Raw genomic sequence first — 25667 nt, 5'->3', positions numbered from 1 at the left:
ACGAGGCTATTTTAACAGATTTCACCAGGTGAAACACTCATCAGGAATTTGTCTATTCCCACAGTATCTACTGGTATTTGTCTAGATACCATAAAGACAGGCTGATGCTACATAAGAACAAACTCAGCTTACATTTTGTGTTGAATCAGTTGTACTTGTTTGAATACAACAGGACAAAAGCAATGTTTGACACCTTCATGCTCAAGAACCACAGCACTGTTGGATCAAGGGCTGGACTTGATGATCTTGGAGGTGTTTTCCAACCCAGCTGATTCTATCATTCTGTGATAACTAAAACAGCTAAAGTACACTTCCAAAGGTTTTTCCATAGACAAACTTCCAAGAAAGAAAACTGTATTCTAGATGTAAATTTTCTCTAACGAAAACCAAAAGAATCTGATTTTACTCTTTTGTTTAGCTGGGAAGAATCAAAGAGTATTCCCTCTATACTGCTGGAGCTCTGAGTGCTCCAGGCAACAGTACATACAAAGAAAGAAACACTGTGACCTGGTGTAACAGACCTTTTGATGTTTAAGAGGACTGTCATTCCAGAATTCATTTTTCATCACTTAACTACAGCACAATACAATTTTTTTTCTTCCATAATAATGTTATATTGTTTACTAGAAAATACTACTTTTTAAAATACCTTCATATCAACCTGAAGAGGAAGCAAAATAACATACTAAGTCAAACTGAGGAAATCTGCTATGAAAATGACAGGTCAGAACTGAAAGAAGAAATTAACCCTTTTTTGTCTTAGTTCAGAACATCTCAGTCTTTTCATGGCAATAGGATGTTAAAATCATCTGTCCATATTTTATGTGAACAGATATAAAACAGAAGCTTTTAAATTAAAACCTCATTTCCATCCATTGTGAATTTAGACAGTATGGAGAAAGTGAAAGTGGCAACAAAAACAACTCCTTAACACTAGGAGTCTGATTCCAAAACCAATGTGAGTTAGCATAAAATTACGAGAACTTGTGTACTGTTTGATGTTGCAGACATAATCACTGAAACTCCACTCTTCAGTGAAAGATTTTTTTCATCTGCTAAATTAAAAGCATGTGGAAAGAACTATGAAACAACAGTTGTATTTGCTATTACTGTATTATGTATTCTCCAAACTTTTATATTTTGGGGGTCAAGGCAGGGAAAAACTAACTCCTATCTCTGCATTTCGAAATCTGATCAGACTGCACTACTAAATCAGTATTGCATACCTACCTCTATATGGGTTCATAAATTGCAGATAAGAGCAGGTTTTACTTCAAAACAAGTTAACTCAAACTAGAGTGAAAACATCTAGCAGAAATAGAAGGATGACATATCCTTCAATGCTAACAATTCTAAAAATATACAAATGCAAAAACACACTGGCTGCTGAAGTGCTTCATGAAAATACTCAAATCTCTGCACCACAATATTAAGTTGTCCGTTTATGACTACAACAAAGGAGTATGCATTTGATTTCCATCACTGAAAGGATCAGGATAAAAAGAAATACTATATTCTGTGCTTTCTTCATTGCACTCTTTATCAGAAGCTTTCACTGTGCCATAGTCCACTTCTAATATACCACATGAAAAAAAAAGTAAAAATGAATACAAACTGATAAAAAATTGAAGTATTTTCTCACAAGCAGTGACTTTAAAGAAATACTGCCATCTTAAGCGGAAACAAAATTAATTTAGTAATGAAATTATTTTATTAAAGCTTAAATGTGAGAATATTGTTTCTTTCAAATGTCTTTTCCTCAAAATTTTGACTTCAACCTTTTGTGACTTATTCCCTCCCTTTAATAGTCTCTTTTTCCTCACCGAGTAATTGAGGTTGACTTACCACACTCTTTAACTTCTCCTCTCCTTCCACCTTCTCCTTTTGTTTCTAGCAGGAATTGAAAAATAAGTAGACACCACTAAAAATGTGCGAGTAACATCTCACAGCTTCCCTTGATTTCAGTTTCTTAAATCTCCCTTTAAATTTTTTACAACTTTATTAGTTCTCATGGTTCTAAACTTGAATGTTCATATGCATGTTTAACAGATAACAGTCATATTCTCATATAGTTCTCCCAGATAAAGGAAAAAAAAAAGAAAATATTAAAATGAACAAAAGAAATCCACTCTCTTTCATCTCATGACTATTCATTAGATTCTTTAATTATTTTCAGATGTAGGATGAACAGAAGTTCCATGTAAATAATTTATGAAAAGGTAACCATATGCTATAAAAGTCATCTGCTGCATTCTGCAGCCTGTAGTATCCTTTCAGAGTCAAAATGACACTAGCTAGTTATAATATAAATTAGAAGTTATTTTTAAATCCATACTGCTCCGAAAGTAAAATTTCAACAGTGCTACCTGATTTTACAATAGGCAGATTCCAGAAGATACCTGTATTCACAGCTGACTATTCAATTTAGAACTTGACTCCTAACAAGGATGAAAAACCAATGAAAAATAGCAAGTGACATAACTCATGCAACAGTATTTTGAATGCATATCTGATGCAGCCTGGGGGAATAAGGATTCTTCCACTTTGGAGATAGAGGATGAAATGGACCTTTATTGAAGGGAGGAGCTGACTTATAAAGGGTAGGGAAGGAAGATACTGGAAACATGGGTGGAGTTAGGGAGGAGTTAGGGAGGAGAATGTTAATGTAGACCATATTAGGAGAAAAAAAGGAGTTATTAACCAAATAAGGGATTACTAAATAATGAGTTACTGCAATGAGACACCTGTGAGCCAATCAGGGAGAGGGGCACAAACCGGGGTACAGAACACTGAGGATTTTTTATAAAAAGCGGGGAATAGGGTACAATAAAGGGTAAAAATACAATGAACATTGAACATAAACACAATTGCAGAGTCTCAACAGTCCCATCCATCATCTGAATGTAGAGAAGGTGTTGTCCTCGGGGGTCCCGCAGATCTCTTCACATATCTCTATTTCTTTTTTCCACTGCTCGTAATCAAACCTCTCCTGGTCTCCCACATATATCCCATTTTTAATTCCTATTTTTCAAACCTAACTTTCTGCTAGAACAATCTTAAATAAATTAAAAAACCAAGCATAAATAGAGAGTAATTGAAGTAGGGGAGCTCACTTGATTTTCATACTAGCAGAAGTTGGTTTGTTTTTCCTCATCCAATCCCATGCTTTCCAGGATTCCTTGAGATAAAACAATTTAAAAAATTGTTTCTGAGGAAAAGCAGTATGAAACTGTAAGCAAGCACATGTAAATGAATTTCCAAAATGAATGAGAACTTTTGAATGCCTATTTCTATCAATACTAGACATGAAGTAAAACATGGTAACTTAAAGATGTAGACAAGGAAGAACACTCTTAAAACACTGTCCATTCAAATGTGTTTTCCTACCATTTATGCTCTGGAGGAAAAGGGCAGGTCTGTTTTGCAGGAAATAGAACAGAAAATGAAGATTCTTTAAAGCCCTTTTTTTAAGAGGATCAGGTAAAATGGTTCTACAGAGAAGCAGACCCACAATATGAGCAGCTGACTTCATCCTGCAGGTAGGGAATATGTATTTACTCCTCTACTATTAGTCGGCCTTGCTCCTGAATTCTCACCTGACCCACAGATTAAGGAAGGGTCAAACAGCATAATCTACTATAAACATCATGTTCCCTATAGCCCTCTTTGGACTTATCTGATGTGATTAATTTGGTGTCTTCAGCAGAGTTTGCTATCTTAATCGAAACACCTGTCAGAATTTTTCAGTATTTAAACACATGGTGGAAATAAACAGTAGCTTCATGGAGTGTATCACCCCTGCAAGTCTAGCAGCAATGGAACTGTCTCTCATCAACAACCTACTGAGTAGGTCACAGTATGGACAAAACTTTTTTACGATGTGCACCATCTCCTTCCGCTCAAGCTGCTCCTTACAACTCCACTGCAGCACATTCTTTCTTCCATCCACTAAAACAAAGCTTTACAGATCTTTTCTTACAATACCTTGCAACCCCTTGTATCCCTTTCTCCTGGTTTCTTCTGCTGCACAGGTATAGTGCAAGAAAAAACTAACAGCAGCTGCATTTTTGCATTAATAAGGGAACCAAATGCTTTTTCTGGCATCTGTGCAATAGGTTTTCCATCTCTGAAACAAGGAATACAGAAGCTGTTTCCCCTTTAAAGGGTAAATACTTAGAGGCATTTTTTCACAAAAATACACCTCTAGTTTAGAAATAAAACAGCATTTTTTCAAAATCGAAAAGCTGTACATCTATAATAAATGCACCATCAATATCAACCAGTACAGCATGTATTGCAGCAATGCATCTGCTACATTTAGAGATTAATTGTCCATTTTCCTCTAATGAGTGTATAACAGCTCTCAGGATAACCACTGCAAACACTGACAATATAATCTGACAGTTTTGCCACCACTAGTGATCCTCTGCATCAGGACAGATCAGATTTTCTATATGAGCCATAACACAGTGCTGTAAAGCAACACTGCCCAATAAATTGATTTTTTTCTCTATTCTTTCCTTTCTTCTTAGCAACCATGTCATGAAAATAAGCAGCAGCACAGCCTTCTAAGCCAGGCAACAGAAAATCCAGAGTATCTTTTCTACCCCCTATTCCCTATACTAATCTCACACCAAAATCAACAATCTGCTAAATAAGCTTTTCTCTTATCCTCATTGAAGAGGATGATCTTGATGGATGTAGGTTTGGATTTTTTTTCCCTGTGGTCTCCTTTCCAGCAAGGCTTATACAACGTTCTCAGAGTGAATTAGCCTCTGCCTCTGGAAGTGTGCATGACAATCTGAGATCTGCAGGAATCAATACGTACTAGCATCTATGCCTGACACAGCAGTATTTCATTACCCTCATATACATCAATGCTACCAGATCAGGTGTAGCAAAGAAAGAACAGCCGTTGCTCTGATCAAGTGTTCCAACAAGCCCCTTCCTAAGTGATGTCAGCAGATTCGCAAGGCCAGAACCTAATCTCACGGGGCACTGCTATTTGATCCTTAAAGCACAACCATCTTCTTGAACTTTAGGAAATCTGCCTGTATTCCAATATAAAGCCATGATACATGAAAACCTTCCTCATCAAATATCCTTAAAGGGGGAATAAAATCCAGCTTCAACCTCTTAAAACCATACTGACTTTAGAACTTAAAAAAAAAGCATCACTACAGCAATGAAATAGTATACTGAACACAGTTAAGCAGTTAATCTCTTCTGCAGTAAAATCAGATTCCAATGGCTTTAGAAACCATTTCTACCTCACAAAAAAAGGCTATGCTATTCGCTATACAATATACTCATTAGCTATACAATAACTACGCTTAACTGGACTGAAAATGAAATTTCCAAACTAGACACTAGCTCTCAAGACGATGAATGAGATCATAAAGATGACCTACCTCTTCCTTCTAGGCTTAAATATTCTGCTCAATATTTAAGAAATCATGCATTTCAAACTAATGTAATGGGCAGAGGACAAGAAACATCACATTTCTTTACTTACTGTACTTTTTCCTGTCTAATCCAAGTGCAGCTATCATATCATGGTTTTGTAGAATCACCACTAAGAGTATGAAGGCTGAGTTATAAAGATCCAGAAGCTTTAGTCAACTTCAGGAGTGGCTACACAGGCAAATTACTGAAAAGGTAACGCATGGATTTACAGCACACCTGTAGGAATACCCAATATAGCTGTTTTTTTGCCGAGTTAAGTAGGAAAACTACTCGCCTCAAAATGGAGTTACCTACCTCACAGGAACAGATTTTCAACAGGTAGAAAAAGCATTCCTGCTACGAATTCAAACAAAAATACTAATGAGCTGTAAAGGTAATTTACAGCTTATTAATTTATTCAAACAAACAAGCCCACAGATATTAGCAATAGTCATCACACTACCTACCTCAGGTAGCATTCTATCAATAAACCAAAATCAGCAGCTTTCAACTATGTGAATAATATACTTTCCTTCCCATCTTTCTCACTGAGATCAAGTCCTTAACAAGATTTCCCTTCCTTAATTTTATGAGAAAACTAACTATGGCAAGCAGAAAGGTATAAAGATATATGATAATTCACTGATGCAGTTCAAAGGTGCTACATAAAACACAGGTTTCACCACTGAAGGCTGATCCCTTTTCCAGTGTACAGATTGAGTAAAATGAACTTTTTAAGGAAAAAAAATGTGTTAGCGTCCTCAGACATATTTTGTCTGAAGTATTCATAAATCTCCTTCACTAGACAAACTTTTTTGCAAAGAGTTTATAAACTTTGCATAATCTCATCACTGCTGACACATTCATCCGAACTCCTTATTACTGAAATTATCCTCCTGTACCTCATTATACAAGAATAATCAGGCTTATATGCTACTGGAAATAAAGTGTTTAAATGGCAGTAATGTCTGTATACCTTTGTCTTAATTTAACAAAAGCATTTTACTACAAAGAAAAATACAATCATGTGAAGGTACAAAAGTTAAGAAAAATTTATTAGTGTTAATTAATGCCTGAAGGTAGAATTATGCTTCTTTCAATTGGACCCATTAAAGGGGCTTTAATATAGATTTGCACAGCAAGCTGAAGATTTTCAACTGCAGATAATGAGGCAAGCTAGTACTATTTTAACCCCTCTAGAGTATAATCAGTTGATAAGGTTTTGAAACATTACAAGGTCTAGGACAAAAAGATTAGCTTTAGTTCCTCCAGATCTAAATTGAAACCTAATTAATTAACAATGTTATAGAAAAGGTTTACTGCTATTTTTACACATCTTTAATTTTGTCTTCTAAGGAAAACAGGTTAAGATATTTTAATTTATCTATTGCACGAATGGCAGAAGACTGTTCTCTGTTTCCACATTATCCACTAAACTAATTGTTTGATTTTAAAAATGTAATACATTTGTCCAAAACCTCACCTTACTTTTTAAGAAAAAAAGGACACCATGAGACATACACAATTATTATAAATTAAATACAACAAGTGAAAAATGTTTCCAAAGAAAAGGGAGCATGAAACAAGATTTCTGTAGCAAGGTATCTATCAACCCTCAGAAGATGAATAATTAAAATTCTAAGAGACTGTTTTATGCACTTAAATGTAGCAATTAGAAATTCTTTTCCTTGAAACACATGCAGAAGTGATGTATATATGTCAGAGATACATAACTACTGAGAAAAAAGTTTTGAGCCACTGCATGAAACAAAAGTTATAGTAAAAAATCATTATAGAAATCCAGACACTAATCTCAAATGAGTAAGATTTTACCCACACAGCATTTAGAATAAATATATCTATATGCTAGATGAGGCCCAGTTGTGACTATCAGGATAAAAAGTTACAAATCAACCAATTAAAAAGACAAAAATTTTAAAAAAAAAGGAACAAAGGGAAAAGTACAATGGAAAACTTCAATACAATATATTTTGTACTGAATTTATGTGCAATAATACACAAAAATAACCTTAAGTGCTTTAATAAATACTGCATTTGTTTGAAACTTTGAATGGTACATATTTAAATGTCCCAAATTAATTAATATTTAAAATGTTTAACACAATATGAAGCTATGCAATAAACTCACGTCAAGAAAAAAAGTCTTATTCTATTTTATTTATATAAAACAAAAGATTATACCACTGTAATTTAGGAAAGGTACATGACTGAAGATGTTCTAAGTACACAGAAGTTCAATGCATGTACTGTATTCCAAAGATATTGCACAGCAGAAGTTCAGAAAAACTATGATTTACACTGATTTTTTACCCCTCAGGGCACAGATCCCATTCTCATGAATATCTGAGCACTTTTCTTCCTTGTTAGGTTGTACAAACATGATTAAAGACCATACTACTTCTCCATCACAAGTTTCCAAATTAATTTAGCTGATTTTCAGTAATATACATTAAAATGGAAACTGTTCTAACGCTTGAAATATCTCATCACAAATTAAGCTCATTCAGCTTTCAGTAGAATTAACTAGTTGGATCTCACCTAGGCTGTGAAGAATACGCTCTTCTACTTACAGCAATTTTAAAAGTCTTCTTAAGCATGTCAGGATAAAGTTTAAGCAGAAAACAAGAGAAGAAATACAATCTCATGTTCTCCTTGTAGGGTTTTCTTGTTGTTTCTGGCAGCAATATCAGCTTACATTCATGCTGAATTATGAGATAGGTCATTTATTTTCCTTTTCCCTTATTCAACACTGATTCATACAATCAGCTGTTTGGTGGCCACTCAGAAACTCCTAGTAAATAAATACCCTACCACAAATTATACTGTTGCAACTGAATCTCTGCATGACGCCAACCCAGCTGATTCTATGATTCTATGAAGGGGAAGAGACAAACAACAGAAGACAAGACTGGGTAATCCCACCTTCCTAGAGGAAACCAATACACAGCAATACACTTAAAAAATACACAGACTGCAATACACAGCCTTGAAGTCTTGCTGTCCGTACTTTACAGAAAAGAATATTCATTGTCATTATCATCACAATACACATTTTCACAGGTAGACTATTTGCATATTAATTACAAAAATAGCATCTTTTCCTCCTTAGATAAACAAAGAAGAAAAAAATCCAGTAAAACAAAACAAATGAACAATATATTGTTTTCTATGCCACCTCCAGTCTTTTACTACCAAACCAACAGAACTCAGAAAACGATCCTTTGTTTCAGTCCTGTAGCATCCCAGCCAGTGGATAAGCAAGAAGGTCAGAATGACATCACTTCTATACACAGCTTTTATTTACAGCACTGGCACTAACTGGTGCCCTTCACAACCCACCTCCCAAGTCAATGACACTTCAAGGGAAGCTAACTGAAAGGGCTGCATTACAGTTGTGACAATCACCAAAACAACAGCTTCTGTTCTCATCTGTTAGGACTGCTGAATCATAGAATATCCTGAGTTGGAAGGGACTCACAATGATCACCAAGGCCAACTCCTGGCCCTGCACAGGACCATCCCCAAGAATCACATCATGTGCCCTAGAGTATCATCCAAATACTTCTTGAGCTCCATCAGGCTTTGTGCTGTGACCACTTCTCTGGGGAGCCTGTTCCAGTGTCCAACCATCCTCTGGGTGAAGAACCTTTTCCTAATAGACAAACTAAGCTCCTCTTGACACAACTTCAGGCCATTCCCTCGGGCCCTATTGCTGGTCACCACAGAAGAGATCAGTGCCTGCCCCTCTGCTTCCTCTCGTGAGGAAGCTGTAGACCACAACAAGGTCTCCCTTCACTCTTCTCTCCTCCAGGCTGAACAGACTAAGTGACCTCAGCTGCTTCTCATATGGCTTCCCCACAAGGCCCTTCACCATCTTTGTTACCCTCCTTTGGACACCCCCTAACAGCTCAACATCTTTCTTATATTGTGGTGCCCAAAACTGCACACAATATTCAAGGTGAGGCCACCCCAGTGCAGAGCAGAGCGGGACAAGCCCCTCCCTCAACCAGCTGGTGATGCTTTGCTTGATGCCCTCAGGACACGGTTGGCCCTCCTGGCTGCCAGGGCACTGCTGACTCATATTCAACTCGCTGTTGATCAGGACCCCTGGATTTTCTGTGTGGCTGCTCTCTAGCCTCTCATTCCCCTGTTTTTATGTATATCCAGGGTTTCTCCCATCCTGCTGACAAAACTCTTCTTTCCTGGCTGCCACTTTATGAAGGTTCCAGTTATATTTTCCAGCCTCTCTCCACTTCCATGTGGATGATGTAAATGCATCACAACATCAATTTCAGATTTCTGATGAATTACAGTTTCAGCTTCTGAAATTGATCTGAAACCACAGAGTGCAATCTCATGCAGATGCACACTTCAGGTTCAGAAGCTGCCACAGCAGTCAACCCTTCTTAAAAGCACATTACTGCATACATATTCCTATAAACATCTTAGACAAGTATTTTGTCTTTCAGATAGGGACAGGGTAGAAATACAGGAATCATACATTACTGGTTTATCAAAATGATGTGTGTGCATGCACCAAACACATTACACATCACACCTATAGCCACAAGGATGTGACAGCACACTGAAACTTTGACCACTGCTATAATACAAAATAAAAGTTTATTTAATAATAAACAATATTTTATTTTAAATTCTCATATTTATATATTTACATATTTCATATATCTACATATTATATGCAATATAATACATTCTATTATAACTAATATATTATATCTTGGATATAAATATAAAAATACAGAGTATATAATATAGATTATAGAGGGCATACAGATAATATACTATACATTATTTAGTACAAAAAATAAACAATTATATAATAACATATAATGTATCTACTGTATATCATCATATTTATAATGTATATATGTTTTCTATATATTCATTTAAATATGAATTTATTTAATAATAAAAGGAGAAACACCACCACTCTTGTCAGGCAGAAGGTGCATCAGGTTTATTTTTTTGTACTTGTTAGGATGGCAAATCTTTCCAAACCATGGGCACATTACAACCCTAAACATAGTCAGAGCTCTTCTGGACTGAAATCCAAGTGTAGGTTAGCCCACTAGGCAAAATGAGAGAATGACCAATTAAAATTTGCAGAAAAAGTTTCATCTAAAATCATAGGAACGTTTAGGTAAAAGATCAACTGTTTGAAGAACTCAGAAGAATTAAATTAATACTTTATCAGAAGGTTATAATCTCTGAATCATCTGCAACTTTCTCCTTAAGATACAACAGTAAACTATTTTCTCATTTTAGGAAATATAAATGTCATGTCAATATCAAGTTTTTTTAACTGCTCTGTTTAAACATAATACAAACCTGTTCTAGTGTTTCTATTTTGCTGTCTTTGGCTTCTAAAAGCTCTAAAACTCTTCTGTCCTTGACTTCAGCTTTCTGTTTTTCTCTGGAAACAAACAAAAAAACCCAGACACTTTAATAGTCATAATTTGCAGTTAATCATTTGAATTTTTCATGTCCTGATAATGAATGTCATTTTAAAGCACAGAAAATTAAATTATCTGAAGCTGACAGGCCTTGCAGAATTAATCAGGGAGCATATGGCAAGTGACAGCAAATTACATCTGAAAACAGCTAACACAACGTTGTTCAAAAAGAAATAGAAGCAAGAGGTCTTAAAATACATTTTTAAGTAGTTGACATTATCTGTCTCATTCTTTCCCAAAAGCAGAAAGTGTACAATGGACACAGAACGAACAAAATGCTTTCTTCTCTTCTTGGCAATGTAGAGTCACAAAACTGCTTGCATTGGTTAAATCCTTCTCTCAGTTAAAAGGCATTTCTTTGAAACAACACTTTTGAACATCATCGATCATTACAATCTTTCACATGGACAGAATCCATAACTTTCACACGGACAAAAAAAAAAAGACAGCACAGAAGCTCGGGTAACAGGGATGAGCAGAGCCACTCTTACGTGGTTATTAAGTGCAGAGCTATTATCATCTCTGGAACACTTTGTAGGATGTCAGCTGATAAGTCATTAACACTTTAGTTACAAACTATCTCATCTCATGGTTTTCCTGTTTCTTAACTGAGTTTTAAACATTGATGCCCTTACTGGCTTCTGTTTTAGGCAGAAAGAAAATAAATGTTGCAACAGTAAGGATATTCAAAGATTCCTTGGCATAAGCCAAAGTTCTTATCATATACCTGCAACTAAAGGTCTGAGAAACATACATTCCCTACAAATGGCCAAATAATTCAGGTAATTCCAGCATCAAGGTGACAGAAGCAGAAACTCATCAGATTATTCGTCTTCTCACAGTACAGGTTAACTTCCATCGTGGCTATCAGCCATCTACAGAAGCCAGAAAATCCTACTTGTGCAACTTTTGCTCTTCTAAAATGGTAATGTTTCAGAGCTGTAAGGGAATGAAACAGTAGTACATGAGTGTGTAAATGTGATCTAAGGTGGATGAAAATATCCAGCTGTACACAAAAGGTTTAATAGCTGAAGCATTTTATAACAGTGACCAATAAGGATAGTAGATATATGGAGAACTATTTTTCTCCATTATTACTACTGTGTAGTCTACTGTTAGCAGTGATTTTAAAGACTAAACTGCACTGTCATCACAGACCACCCAATAACATGGCTTTTTTTCATAAAGTTTTATGACTGCTAAAATATCTAGTCTGATCTTGAGTAAATAAAGAATTAAACAAAAATGGTATGGAATTTCAAGTGAAGTTTTTGGAAACTGAGGTCTCAAGGCAAGGACTTCAAGCAGCACTCTCCTATTACAAATCTAAGACAACTGATGTGTTGTAGGACTTGAAGAAAACTAAGAAAAACCCACCTTAAAAAATATGCATTTAAGCTACATTTAGCTAGGAGAAATAAAAATATACAGGAAATAGTCTTAAGCAATTGTATATAAAAAAAAATCTTCATAAAGAAAACAATTCAAGTGCTGTAATGAGCAAAGAAAAGTCAAACCATGAATATTCAACAAATAGTCCAAAAGACATTTAATGTCTGAAATGTATTTAACATTTTAACTGAGGCAGAATCTTAACAGTGTCATATCCGATTTTGAGAGATACAAAAAAAGCCTTAACTGAATATGGACTTAACTCTCCATTTGTTACTGAAATGTTAGACTCTCTTTCTGCTGCCTATACATTTACCCCAAATGACATTAGAGTAGTTACCCAAGCAATTCTAAATACAATGCAATATATGCTTTTTGAACACGAATGGAAAAATTTAATCCGACAATCTGCACAAGAGTCCCTTAATAGCCGTCGAGTACCAGTACAAGAATCAATCAACCGTTATTATGGATAGGGTCCATATTCCTCTAACCGGGCACAAGCAAAAATCCCTCTGGATTATTCAGATGAAACCAAAAGTCTGGCACTTAGAGCTATAAAGATAGTTGCAGAAGCAACAAGGACAACACTGTTGTTTGCTCACATACAACAAGGCCTTAAAGAGCCTTTTTATGATTTTGCCAACCATTTGTGAGATGCAATTATCCGTCAAATAAAACATCCAGAAGCTCAGGATGCATTGTTTTTAAAACTGGCAATTGAACAGGCTAATTCAGACTGTCAACCAGTCCTGCGAGCACTCTCAAACCCCATGCCTACATCTATGATACAGGCCTGCAAAGAGATCAGTTCTAATCAACATAAAGGAAAAATTATTGCAGATGCCTTAGTAGAAGCAGAACAAGCAAGAACAAAAGTAATAACAGGTGTTATAATAGAAGCAGACAAAACAAAAAATAAATGTGTTAAATGTAATTGATTTGTGAAAAATTCATTTTTCACATGAATTTCCAGAAGTGGGGAAACCCCCTACTCCATCAAAAAGCCCATGTCCCAGATGCCAAAAAGGGTATCACTGGCATTGGTTTTGCCATTCAACGAAATGTAAGGATGGGAGTCCCCTACAAAACAGAAAACACTGCCAGTGCTGCAAACAGGGAAACGGGAGAGAGAGTGCAAGGGACTGTGCGATGACCCCAAGAGCCCCAAAATTCCACCATGATAAACAACAAACTCCCACTCCAATGGCAGAAGAGACAGACTAAAAACTTACAAAGTAACTTTGTTTCCTGCAAGAAATTATGTCATTGAAAAATTAGATCCACAGGAAATTTCAGTTATTCCTGACAAAAACCCTGCAGGAAATGATAACTTTTTATTATCCTCGCATTTAGAATGTAAAGAAAAAGGAATTACAATCAATCCTGAAATTGTTCCTAATGGGAATTTAAGTGACTTAAAAGTAACTGTGCAACTTTCTTATTCTTCAATAGAGCTCTTTATTGACACTCCTCTCACATGTTTGTGACCATTGCAACATTTTGAGCATTGTATGTCCATCTGTGAATTGGACACAAGTATCGAAAACCAGACCAATGTTAACATGTCAAATCTTCTCTCATTTAGCAGGACAACAAGTAACAGTGAATGGTTTGATTGATACAGGAGCTGACATGACAATTATAGCAGCTAAAGACTGGCCTCGAAATTGGACCCCTGCGAAAACATACACAGAGGTAACAGGTGTTGGTGGCACCCAAACACCCATGAAAATTCACGACATCATACGAATTACCAATTCAGACAATCGAACTGCCTCTATAAAACCTTTTATCCTAAAAGTGCCACTCACCCTATGGGGACGAGATGTCCTAGACCAATGGGCAGTTGTTCTGTCTACAAATTTATCCTAGTGGCCACTGGCATTCAACAACCAATCCACCTAGATTGGGTGTCCACCTGCCCAACGTGGGTAGACCAGTGGCCTGTCAGAGGGGAAAGATTAGCAGCATTAAAAAAATCTAGTAGAAGAACAAAAATTGGGCCACAGAGTTCCATCTAAAAGTCCATGGAACTCTCCCATTTTTTGTATCAAGAAAAACTCAGGAAAATGGAAATTACTCCAGGACCTTAGAGAAATTAATAAAGCAATTAAACCGATGGGAGCCTTATAACCTGGAATGCCAGCACCTTCCATGATCCCCAAAAACTGGCCCATGACATCCAAGACTGCTTCTTTAGCATCTCCTTACATCCCCTAGATCAAGAGAAATTCGCTTTTTCAATTCCAACAGAAAATCTCACTGAACCGCTCCATCAATATCAGTGGACAGTTCTTCCTCAGGGGATGCGAAACAGTCCAACCATTTGTCAAAGCTTTATTGCCAATATTTTATCTTCAGTCAGGTCTAAATTTCCATATGCCATCTGTCCACATTATACAGATTACATTCTTTTGTCAACCTCATTGTCTACAAGCCTTCACGAAGTTACAACGGCACTCCTTATCATCCTTTCAGAGAATAAACTTACTGTTTCACCAGGAAAAATACAAGTGTCTGCCCCCTGGAAATATCTGGGGTGGCAAATTACAAACTTGACTATAAAACCTCAGAAAATAACCATTCCTGTACAGGTGTCAACTCTCAACGACCTGCAAACAATCCTAGGGACTCTCAACTGGCTGCGTCCCGTAGCAGGCCTAGTTACAGACGATTTACATCCCCTATTTGAATTATTAAAGGGGAACTCTGAATTAACATCTCCCCAAACACTGATGCCAGAGGCCAGAGTTCGTAGAACTTGTTACTAACAAAATCAATTCCTTGCAGGTACATTGAAGACTAGAAAAGGAAGATGCAGTGCTCATTGTGTTGAGAGGACCTACTCAGCCTTTTGCACTATTGGGCCATTTCTATTCCAGCAACAGTAAGATGTGTTTGTGGGAGTGGATCTTCCTTCCTCACCAGTTTCCCAAAACTTTGATTTCCTTACCCGAACTGTTAGACAAATTATGTTTAAAGGGCCAGACGAGGTGCTGGGAACTCTCAGGTTCAGACCCAAAAGAGACTTCCCAGCTCCTGGAGCAAATGTTGATAATGAGCCTAGATTTCCAAGTCTCCCTTTCAGATTTTGTGGGCCAAATGAAAGTACATTTACCATTGTGCAAATTCGTGCAAAACATAAATAAAATTCCGTTAGAATATAGTTCGAATTGGACTCAAAATCCTATCCCTAACACACGGACTGTATTTACAGATAGCTCGGGGACTACTGGAAATGCGGTGATAATTGAGAAAGAACATATGGAGTGGAAACAGGACATACATTCCAGGCTCACTACAACTGGTCGAATTATCAGAAGTTGTTTGAGCTCTATCCTTATTCCCAGATAAACCTAACATTATTTCTGATTCAGCATATGTCGCTGGCGTTGTCCAACGCTGTGAAAATTCTTATTTGAAAAATATTAAAAATGAAGTTATTCTATTTATTCCAAAAATTACTTTATGTTGTTGATAACAGATCTTCTCTTTTTTTTATCACTCATATCCGCTCCCACACCACTCTTCCAGGTCCAATAGCAGAGGGGAATCACCAAGACGACCTTTTAGCAGGGTCAGCAGTCATCCCACAACGTCTTGAACAAGCAAAAATATCTCATGACTTCTTTCACCAGAGTGCGAGAGCCCTGCAAAAACAATGTGGTATCTCTCAAAAACAGTCACAAGACATCATCTCTGCCTGCCCAGACTGTCAGCTAATCACTCCTCTACCAACTGAGGGTGTGAACCCTCGAGGATTACCTCCTTTGCAAATCTGGCAGACAGACACACATCGGTTACTTTAACAAACTGAAATTCATTCATGTGTCAATTGACACTTTTTCGGGCTACATAGTTGCCACCGCTCACTCTGGGGAAAAAGGCCATGATGTCCAAAAACACCTAACTACAGCTTTTGCCCATATAGGAATCCCAAAACAAATAAAAACAATACCCAGGAGTTCTTGGCAAAGCAACCAGGAGTTCTTGGCATTGTGGGGCGTGGAACATGGCACGAGCATTCCCCACTCTCCAACTGGACAAGGCATTGTGGAAAGAGCCCACAGAACTATAAAGTCCATACTGGAGAAACAAAAAAAGGGGGAGTGGGAACCTCTCACCCAATGATCACCTTCAGAAAGTAATGTACGTCCTTAACTTTCTTAACAGAATTGAGGACAAACATCCTCCAGTTTTCCGACATTTTTCTGTTAAACATCTGGTACCATCTCCAAAAGTTAAAATCCTGTATAAAGACCTGTTAACTGATAACTGGTTGGGACCTTTCCCCATCATCACTTGGTGAAGAGGTCATGCTTGTTATCTCCACAGACAGTGGGCTGAAATGGATACCCTCCAAGTGCAGAAAACCATACCTTGGAGATGCCTGAATATCCTGCTGATCGTCATCTTCCTCTTAGCATGGAAAAACACTCATGCATCTCCCATACCAGAATGGATGCAGCAAACCAGTGAAAATGTCTGGATCACCTTAGCAAAAGCCACTGACACCAACACTACGTGTCTATCCTTGGACAGCGTAAGTCATCCATTTGAAACTTGTTTAGTAGGAGTCCCAGTTGAAAATTATGAAATCTGGGGTGCCTTTTTGAGAAGTACCTGGATATCAGACAAAGCACCTCTCCCCACTTACTCTCTCCCAAACCTTCTCTCGCATGGCACCAATCGACACCATCCCTCCAGAATTAGACATTTTAGGGTCCACATTGGCCAGTGCTTGTATAACATTTCAGCGTTATACTACCCACAGAACTAATGAATTCCTTTTATCCCCTAATTCGAAGGTGTACCAAAATACTTCTGCATGGTGCAATGGTACCAAACTGTACATCCTTCCCACTGAGAGGTTTACAAAACCCAGGAAACTGCCAAAAGGATTCTTTCGTGAAGAAAGAACCCGGCAAGGAATTCCTGGTTACCCTGTGGGAGGACCATGTTCCATTGGAAAACTTGCCCTATTTAACTCAGCAAAATTCCAACTATTCAGATTTACACAAACCAGAAAATCATGAAGTTGGCAAAAGAGAAATGTCCCTGAATATGCTCTGACTCTTCCTGCCATCGAAGGACAGGAGAAGTTGCATTACATTCATGTTCCACCTAATCACAACCCTCACATAGAACTGTGGTCCCGAACCTGGAACTTTTGGGGTATTTTCCCCTTCTCTGGATTCAGGACTGCATATGCACTTTCTAGCCTTGCACATATGGCTTGTTGGCTGGGAAAAGAAGTGAATGCTACCACCTCTACTATTGAAGGGCTCATGGCTGATACTTTAAAGATCAAAGAAGCTAGCCTCCAAAATCGAGCAGCTATTGATTTCCTGCTCCTGGCCCATGGCCATGGATGCCAGGATTTTGAGGGCCTCTGTAGCCTCAATTCTTCTGATCATGCCGAAGCTCTACACCATAGTATTAAAAAATCAAAAAATTTAGTGAACGATATAACCATTAATTGAGACTGAGGAACTGCAGGGCTGTTGGATTGGCTTCATTTTCCTTCACTCCTGAAATGGGTAAATAAATTAATTTTTTAAAGCGTGATTTTTCTGTTAACCACATTTTCCATTCTTACTTTTATCCCATGCATCATATGTTTTGTCAAAAAAGTTGTGTTTAAAAGTGTATCCCAAGCTTTTCCAGTTCTTCAAAACAAAGAAGGGAGAGATGGAGTCTCCTCCTTGGGAGGGAGACTCTCAAGAGAGTCTTACGAGTGGTGAAAGAGAACTAATGAGGAGAGAGTGGAGGAAGAGGAATTAAACATCTCAGAGTGCTCCTACGCCATCATGCACAAGATATGATCATCATAACCACAGGAGTGCCTATTTCCAGTGTTATACAATTGCTCTCTCTTTGGCGTAATGTTTTATTATGAGAATGTATGATTCCCTTCTCTGTACTCCTGTTACCTTTTCTCCCATTGGTTCTATGTAAAACCTTTCCTTATTTGTCCAACCCTGCCACATTCCAGTATTCTCCAGAGATAGTTTTTCATTTGTCCATGTTTAGATAAGTTCCACCCCTTGTTACTGTGATTGGCCGCTCCTTGAATACTTCTCCCAGTCTCCACCCTTTGTTCTAGCAAGTTCCCTGCTCTCTCTTTATAAGCCGGCGTCCATGTCCAATAAATGGCCATTCTGTGTCACACTGTGACTTGCATGCAGAGTGGTCCTTCTGGGTCTTGCTTAAGGGGCATTACAGCTCACCCCCATCACTTTATACTTAATTACTTTGCTGTGGGGTTTTTAGTGTCTATCAGCAAGTACCCTTTCTCAAAGACAACAGTTTCAGTAATCAAACCCCAAATATTTTGGGAGGAAGGTATCACTCTCCAATAAGCATGTTACACCATGGTCTATTTGAGCAAGTGATGGACCTATATCAGCATATGTCTAAAATTTAAGTATTCAAGTATTAAACATTCAAAGTTTCCTCAAGTCTTAAGTACAGCTAGACAACGTAAGAATTTAAGATTAGACACATACACAAAACTAGCTGATCCAAAATTCTAAGCGCTTCAGATGACACAAGGCAAAGAAAGTCTTTACTACAAAGTACTTAGAATAGTAATGTTCAGATACAAGAAGAATCATATCACAAAAGACACAAACACACAGGCCTCTTGAATCACTGAATAGCATTGCCTCCAGTTCTCAGAAGTATCCTGACCTTAACTGCTCGCTGGAAAGTCCAATCCATTCTTTGTTCCCACATCTCCCTCTCCATTTTAATTCAGCTGTTTATTAAATCATTGCTCTACCACTCATTCTGTATCTACCATCCACAGTATACCATCATTTTCCCAACTCTAACCATCATCTCCTCTCACAAAGTTAACCTTGGTTAGAAAAAGACTCAATTAAACACCAATACTGGGTAACCAGCTAGCCTCCTAACTCAACTATGCAATTATCACTTGAAAAGTATTATTAAACTTCTTTTCTAATGCACTAATTGATCTGAAAATCTGGTCAGTTAGGTAGACTTCTCAGCCCTAAGGAACTTTACGGTTGTGAGGGTGTAATTTTTTATTTATTTATTTATTTTTCCTAATTTTTTTAGGAAGAAAGTGAATAAGCCAGCCAAGAACCAAATAAAGAACAAACTGCTTCGAAAAATAGTATTCACAGCCAATTCTGGCATATTATCGGTAGTCAAAAATTTCTGGAGCCCTCTGACTTAAGGATATGGTTGCATGAAAGGGGTTTGAAGAATAAAGTCTGGGACTGAAGACAAAAAAAACACAGATCACTGTTAAAGCAAAAAATATGCCTGTAATAGACACACACACTAGCCAATGGTTGAAAGTGCATTTCTAGTTAAATGCAGTATTTTCCACTTCTCTGATACTTGGTCAAACACTCCTTTGAACAAAGATGTCAAGGAACATAGTTTATAAAAATAGATAGAGCATCACTGTAATGAATGGGAAAAGTTCAAGTAATTTTTTTTCTTCTCTGAGGTTTTTTTTCAGACTTCCTAGATAGCACAGGCTGTAGTAATGCCACCAAAAATAATTTCACACGTTACCACCCACAGTTAAAGAAAAATGTTCTAATTTCCACAATATAAGCACACAATGGATGTTGTCAGAAGCCTAAAGCACAAATTGAAACCTCATATACAACTTTATCAGCAACTTTTCCTGGAGGTATAAGACTGTTTTCCATACTAGTCACAGGACAGTTCCCCATAAGGTAGTATGACTGACTAGAACTTACATATCATATTTGGATCTGTAGTTGCACCTTGAAATGAGACTTGATAGGAATTGCAGCAATCACCTCCTCTTTTTTCAAAGAGTAACAAATATTAAGAAAAAAAATCTTGAAACAACTTTATTAATTGAGTTGTTAAGTATTTAAAATATATTTTAAAAAGTCCATTGGAATATGGAGGGGCAGAAATTCTGGCACTGTCAAGAAGCTGATGATGATCAATGACTGAGACAAACTCCTGTTTAGCTAATTAGAATCACTGATGAGCAATAATGATGCGAGCTAAGAATATTTGCAGACTTCTTTAGTATGAAAAATGGAGTGAAGAGAGGCTGTCAATTTGTACAAGTTTTGAGCTCCAATCAGTCTTCCCATGAGTACTACCTATTTTAAATGTTTAACACAGATGCATTTAGATACAAAGATTATTGAGATTCAACTTCCCACAAAAATTGAGAAATCGAGAAAATATTCTTAAGCTTGACACTTTTCCTCTGATATGATTTTTTTCCCTGTGTTATGCTCCACTCATTTATACGGCAGGACAACATTTTTGACATTTTGCACAATTTTAATAGCTTGTCACAAATGAAATATTAGACTGTGAGAAAATGTTTAACTAAGAATGAGGTACAAAATCATCAAAAACCCTAACATTTTAAAAACCAGAATTTTGTTTAAGTTTCTAAAACAACATTCTTCCTAAAATCTTCAGCAAAAGCAGTATGGGCGTAGAGGCATCTTGTATCCTACTACAGGTCTTAGTCAGACAAGTACCTAACCATTTGTCAAGAAAAAGTAACTTGAAGTCATATGTAATTATGTCATACATCAACTAAATGAAAATAACTTTAACTAATAAATTAAATTTGCTGTTTACACGTTACGTGGAATTCGTCTGTTCAGTTTTACAAACAGTGGGATTAAAAAAAACCAAACCAATCAACCAAAAAAACCTCAAAAACTAAAACACATCTACAAATTTGGCCTTACAAAGAAAGTTAAGGTTACACTGTGAACTCTGGGCACTATGGTAAAAAGAGAAAAGGCTATATTTTAACAGTATATTCAAACTAAAATAAATTGCTTCTAGAAACACTGTTACTTTTGAGAGATATTTCATTGCTTATAAAAGACTTCAGAACTAGAAAGGCTGTAAAATATCACTTTTGTGATGCAGTTTTAATTTGATTACTTTAGTTCCCTGTCCTCCAACTTTCAACTATTTTACAGACTTCCAAAATCTATGTTTGTATTAAACAGAAAATGAATCGCCCATGTGCAAAGTGAAGTTGTAGAGCACAGACTGTCAATGTTACTGTAAATATGGCACCAATACTGTAATTACTGTGTACAGTCACATCCCTGCAGTTGCACAGTCAGTGGTTAGTAGAAACAGAACCTATGCCTTAATATTTCATGAAGAAACCTTACTGTGTTTCCATGTATTAAGAAATGCTAAAAAAAATGCAGAGCTAAATAGCCTGCATTTAATCAAGAGTTTAATTTCACCTCCTATAAGATCTTTATACTTCATGATGAATTACAATTGATACACATACATTTTTTTATTTTAATACTTACAAATATACTTTTAAAAGATTCAGACAGCATAGAGCAAAAAGGAATTTAAATGAATACCACACATTTTGCACTTTTCTAAGCAGTTACTTTCTATAATATAGTTGCACACACCTATTTTTCTTTACAAAAATAATTTAAGATCCAAATAAAATACATAAAATGAAATTATTTCCATAGTAAATTATTTAGAGTCAGTTCTATGTTCCATGATACATATCAAAATGGAAAGGCATCATTACAAAAATGTTATTTTTCTTGCATCTCCAACTTGATTTAATTAATTAGATGATTTATTAAAGCCTCTTATTTTAAGCAACATACATAAAATACTAAACATGTTTTTACACTAAAGGAGTACAGAAAATGGTGACATTTATGCCTAACAATTTTGCAAACATTTTTCATCTAAAATATACAAGTCTCTTATAGTGTTCAAAATATCAGCACTTCAGAACAGACTGCTTTAACATCTGCACATCACCAGGGTTTCCCCCAAGGATTTTTAAATGATGCCTGCCTGTGCTGAATAAAGTGCTAACTTGCACCTTGCATTTCAAACTGTGTCCTGAGCAGCCATCCAGTTGGTACAACACCAGCTGAATTCCCAGAGGCTGCTGTTCAATCAGGCTTGACTGCAATTATCATGTCAATATTTTGTGCTCCGATATGCAGATATGCACACATGCAAACTGCATAATACCTTCTTCTCCATGGAATGTTGACTTATGTTCAATGTTCTGAGAATTTTTAATGAAACAGGATATTAAACTTTCATTAACTGTAGAAAATCACAATTATTTGACCTTAGACAGAAAGGTTGTACTCTTATACTCTATTATTCTGTCCACTTTATGGAGTGATAATAACTGGGGAGTCCGTTTTACTTTAAATTCAGAGTAACAAAATGGTAATGGCCTTTAAAAATGTCTTGAATCTTGTTTACTTCCTTGTCTTACTGTCATTCTGTTTCCTGTTAATTTGCACAAGAGCAAAACAGTGGTTTCAGAAAGCTTCTGCACGATATTTATCAGCCCTTTAAAAGATGCAAGATACAGATTTTTAATTATTTTTCAATTAACATAGGCAATCTATATTGCTCGTTCACACAGCACATTCACTTATCCTTTTATATAAAAAGTATTTACCACTTTCAGTACATCTGCATATTGTCAGTCAGTGAAGAATCTATGCCAACCTGTTTAATGTCTCTTCCACAATTTGCTATTCACAGAATGCTGCAAATCACAGCATAAACTCCTGCAAGTACCTTGCCAAAAATTCTTTAGTTATTTATGATCTCTTGCTTTTCAGCCATATTTTTGTCCATTTGCGCACCTTTAGATAGATGTAGCTCCCCAGGAAGAACAACAACAAAACTCTCAGTCACTAGAACTAACATTCAGGTTGCCACTGTTTATGAAATGATAAATCCATTCTTTCTCTTTGTTAAGACCTGCAAGACACAGCAGAGTCAAAATTTAGTTGTGGAAAAACATCTATGTAAGGCAAGCTTGCCAAATATAAGTATCTGTAAGGGTATCATCTAGCATAATACAATCCCCATGTACACCTACCAAGTCTTGTATCACTGCCACAGTTTGATCATTAATGGATCCTGCTACATCCCCTTTCCGAAGAAAGGAAAGGAGTCAGGTAGAAGCCCTAGAGGAAAATTAGTCTGTTAACTTGTCAAGATTGCATGTACTATAGGAGTGTCTTAAACCTGAGTTCTGAAGTTTGCAAAAGTATTTCAAAACCTTTGATACTCTCATTTGAACCCCAACTCCATTTCAGTTCACACATGCATTTACCTAATAAGAGGTATTTTCTAGCATATTTTTTAAATTATAAAAAAACCGGCAGTGAACTAGAAATAGTGTGCTCTCTACATAATACTGAGATCAATAGTATTTAAAGTAGCTGGAAAGTATACTAACATGAGTAGTAGTTTTACAATGGTTTGTTTGAAAATACCTGGAGGCTTTTACATATCCCAAAGGCATTTCTCATTTGCACAGTAAAGATAATTTTTTGTTTATATCTGAATATTAAATTGGGAATATAGTTACAGTTATCCAGCAAGAACTGCAAAGACTGCTGAAAAGTATATCATTGATGTATTACAGGAATCAGCAGCACAGCCATAAAAAGGTACAAGCTATGTTTTTACAGTTTTAGGGCAGGTGAACTTCTATTTTGAGACCATGAAAGCATTCCAAAATATCAGACAAATAATGGCAAGGTACTATTAATTCCCCCCTTAGTCCCCCAAATTATGCCTTTTAGATTTCCCTGATTTGTTTGTAAAAAGATACTATAAGGAATTGTCTAATGCTATAAACATAAATTAGCTGACTGTACAGCTAATATTGTCCACTCGATTCCTCCTAATATATCTGTTTTTTTCTTCATCACACATCTGTGGTGTAAGTTATAAGGTTCCAAATGAACATTTTGTCCTGTATCTTTTTATTTTTGTCACTGTAATCTCATGAAGAAAGCCCGGCTGTCTCTTTCATCAGTTTAATGACTGAAATCTACTGGATGATATTGTTTGATTCTTTATATATATGATCTAGGATACACATGTCTATGCTTTCTTTAATTGTCTGTTTCCATTCTGTATCTGGCTTCTGACCTCAGATAGTGTCTAACAAAGATTTGGTGGGTAATGAAAGTTTCTTGGTTATGGAATTCTTGGTGGAAAGAACACACTGAAAAATGAAGCTATGCAAATATTGGTGGTATCCATGTCACAGGAAGAAACAACAAAAGGTTTAAATCCATTTCATTCTGTTTCTATCTCAAAATCTCCCCATAGGCCAGGACAAGATGGAAAGTATTATCAACTTGGCTATGATGGGGTCAATATTATTTCCAATATAGATGAGAAGGGAAAAAAGCCTCCAAGACTTCAGCTGTTTTTTATCAGATTGGAGCGTAAATTTTCAAATTCCAGCTCACCTGATACAACCATGTAAAATATACAAAACTGCAAGAAGCTGCAAGAAGCACAGATCTCCCATGTGACATGCTTCAGGAATCATTGTGCTTGTAACTATTACTTTGTAATCCTATCTCTTAAAACTTTTAAATCCATGTATTTTTCCTAGGTTAACAAAGCCAGAAAATCACTTGTCCTGTAATTTTCTGGACAGTAGCAGTGCTAGGTAGCAGATTCCCTGGAAAGCTTATCAATGTATTAGAACTGAGACAAATTGACATTGGCATAACAACAAAAAAATAATTGTTTACTGCTATAAAGTAGGGAGTAAGACAAAAACTTTTCTGAAAGGATGACAATGTAAAGAGGTACAGTCATGAAACTGATGCTACTTAGGCAATTATTATGGAAACATAGCTGGAAAAGTTAGGAGAGGATATATGGGGCTGTAATTTGGTTGTGCAGAAGATTCACAGGCAAAGCCTGGTTAGAAACTATTTCTGAAGCAGCAATTAGATTGATCTCAGGAAGAAGAGATGAAGATACACTGGTTAAAGAGAAAAATATTGTTCCATCTGTCAAATCAAAGCAACTCCAAAGTTTTGATTAGTAAAACTCTTATATACTGAATGGGTTTTATCCAAACCTATTCCAGGATTATCAGGGTTAACACCTAAAAAGATGCTGTGGAAGCAATTCTTCTCTCTTAATTTCATAATTCGGAGAATTATGAGAAAGGTATGATATAGATGTATAACCTTGAGTTCACAGAAGTGTTCTAAGGCATTACTGTTACTCTAAAATAGGAGAGGACATAAAAAAACTAGACAAGCACCTTAACAAAAGTATCTTGTTAGGCTTTCGTGTACGAGTACCATTCACCAGCCTCTATACAAAGTGCAAAGCACGTACACAGAATATATCTTTACCTTCATACATAATAGACTATTATTACATATGAGATTTCTGTAGCAAGCCTTCTGATAAGCTGAACACTACATTAAAAGGGTTTCACAAACATTTCCTACCACTTCAAAAAAATTCAGCTCATTATCATGT

The 25667-nt window shown here is 36.4% G+C and overlaps 1 protein-coding gene across 26 annotated transcripts in view; it reads right to left on the bottom strand.

Moving 5' to 3' along the window:
* The window catches only part of CNTLN (centlein), a 272029-nt gene that overhangs the window by 156011 nt on the left and 90351 nt on the right, over positions 1-25667 (bottom strand). For 17 of the 26 annotated variants that reach the window (XR_001873367.1, XR_001873366.1, XR_001873368.1 and 14 more), the window contains exons 3-4: positions 10819-10903; positions 1846-1890 (exon numbers count right to left, since the gene is read on the bottom strand). The exons of 2 other annotated variants lie outside the window; for them this stretch is intronic. Coding sequence is in view for 13 of the 24 variants with exons in the window: in XM_017806135.1 (XP_017661624.1) it covers positions 1846-1890; positions 10819-10903 (130 nt within the window). In the remaining 11 variants the exon portion in view is untranslated. Of the gene's footprint in view, positions 1-1845; positions 1891-10818; positions 10904-15803; positions 15989-22999; positions 23118-25667 lie in introns of all 26 variants that reach the window. 7 more of the 26 variants (XM_017806143.1, XM_017806144.1, XM_017806145.1 and 4 more) reach the window with 4 other exon arrangements.

Source organism: Lepidothrix coronata, unplaced genomic scaffold (assembly GCF_001604755.1).
Source record: "Lepidothrix coronata isolate B3197 unplaced genomic scaffold, Lepidothrix_coronata-1.0 Scaffold14, whole genome shotgun sequence".
Taxonomy (NCBI): domain Eukaryota; kingdom Metazoa; phylum Chordata; class Aves; order Passeriformes; family Pipridae; genus Lepidothrix; species Lepidothrix coronata.
The sequence above is the reverse complement of the archived record's forward strand: the minus strand, read 5'-3'. Positions and strand labels throughout refer to the sequence as shown.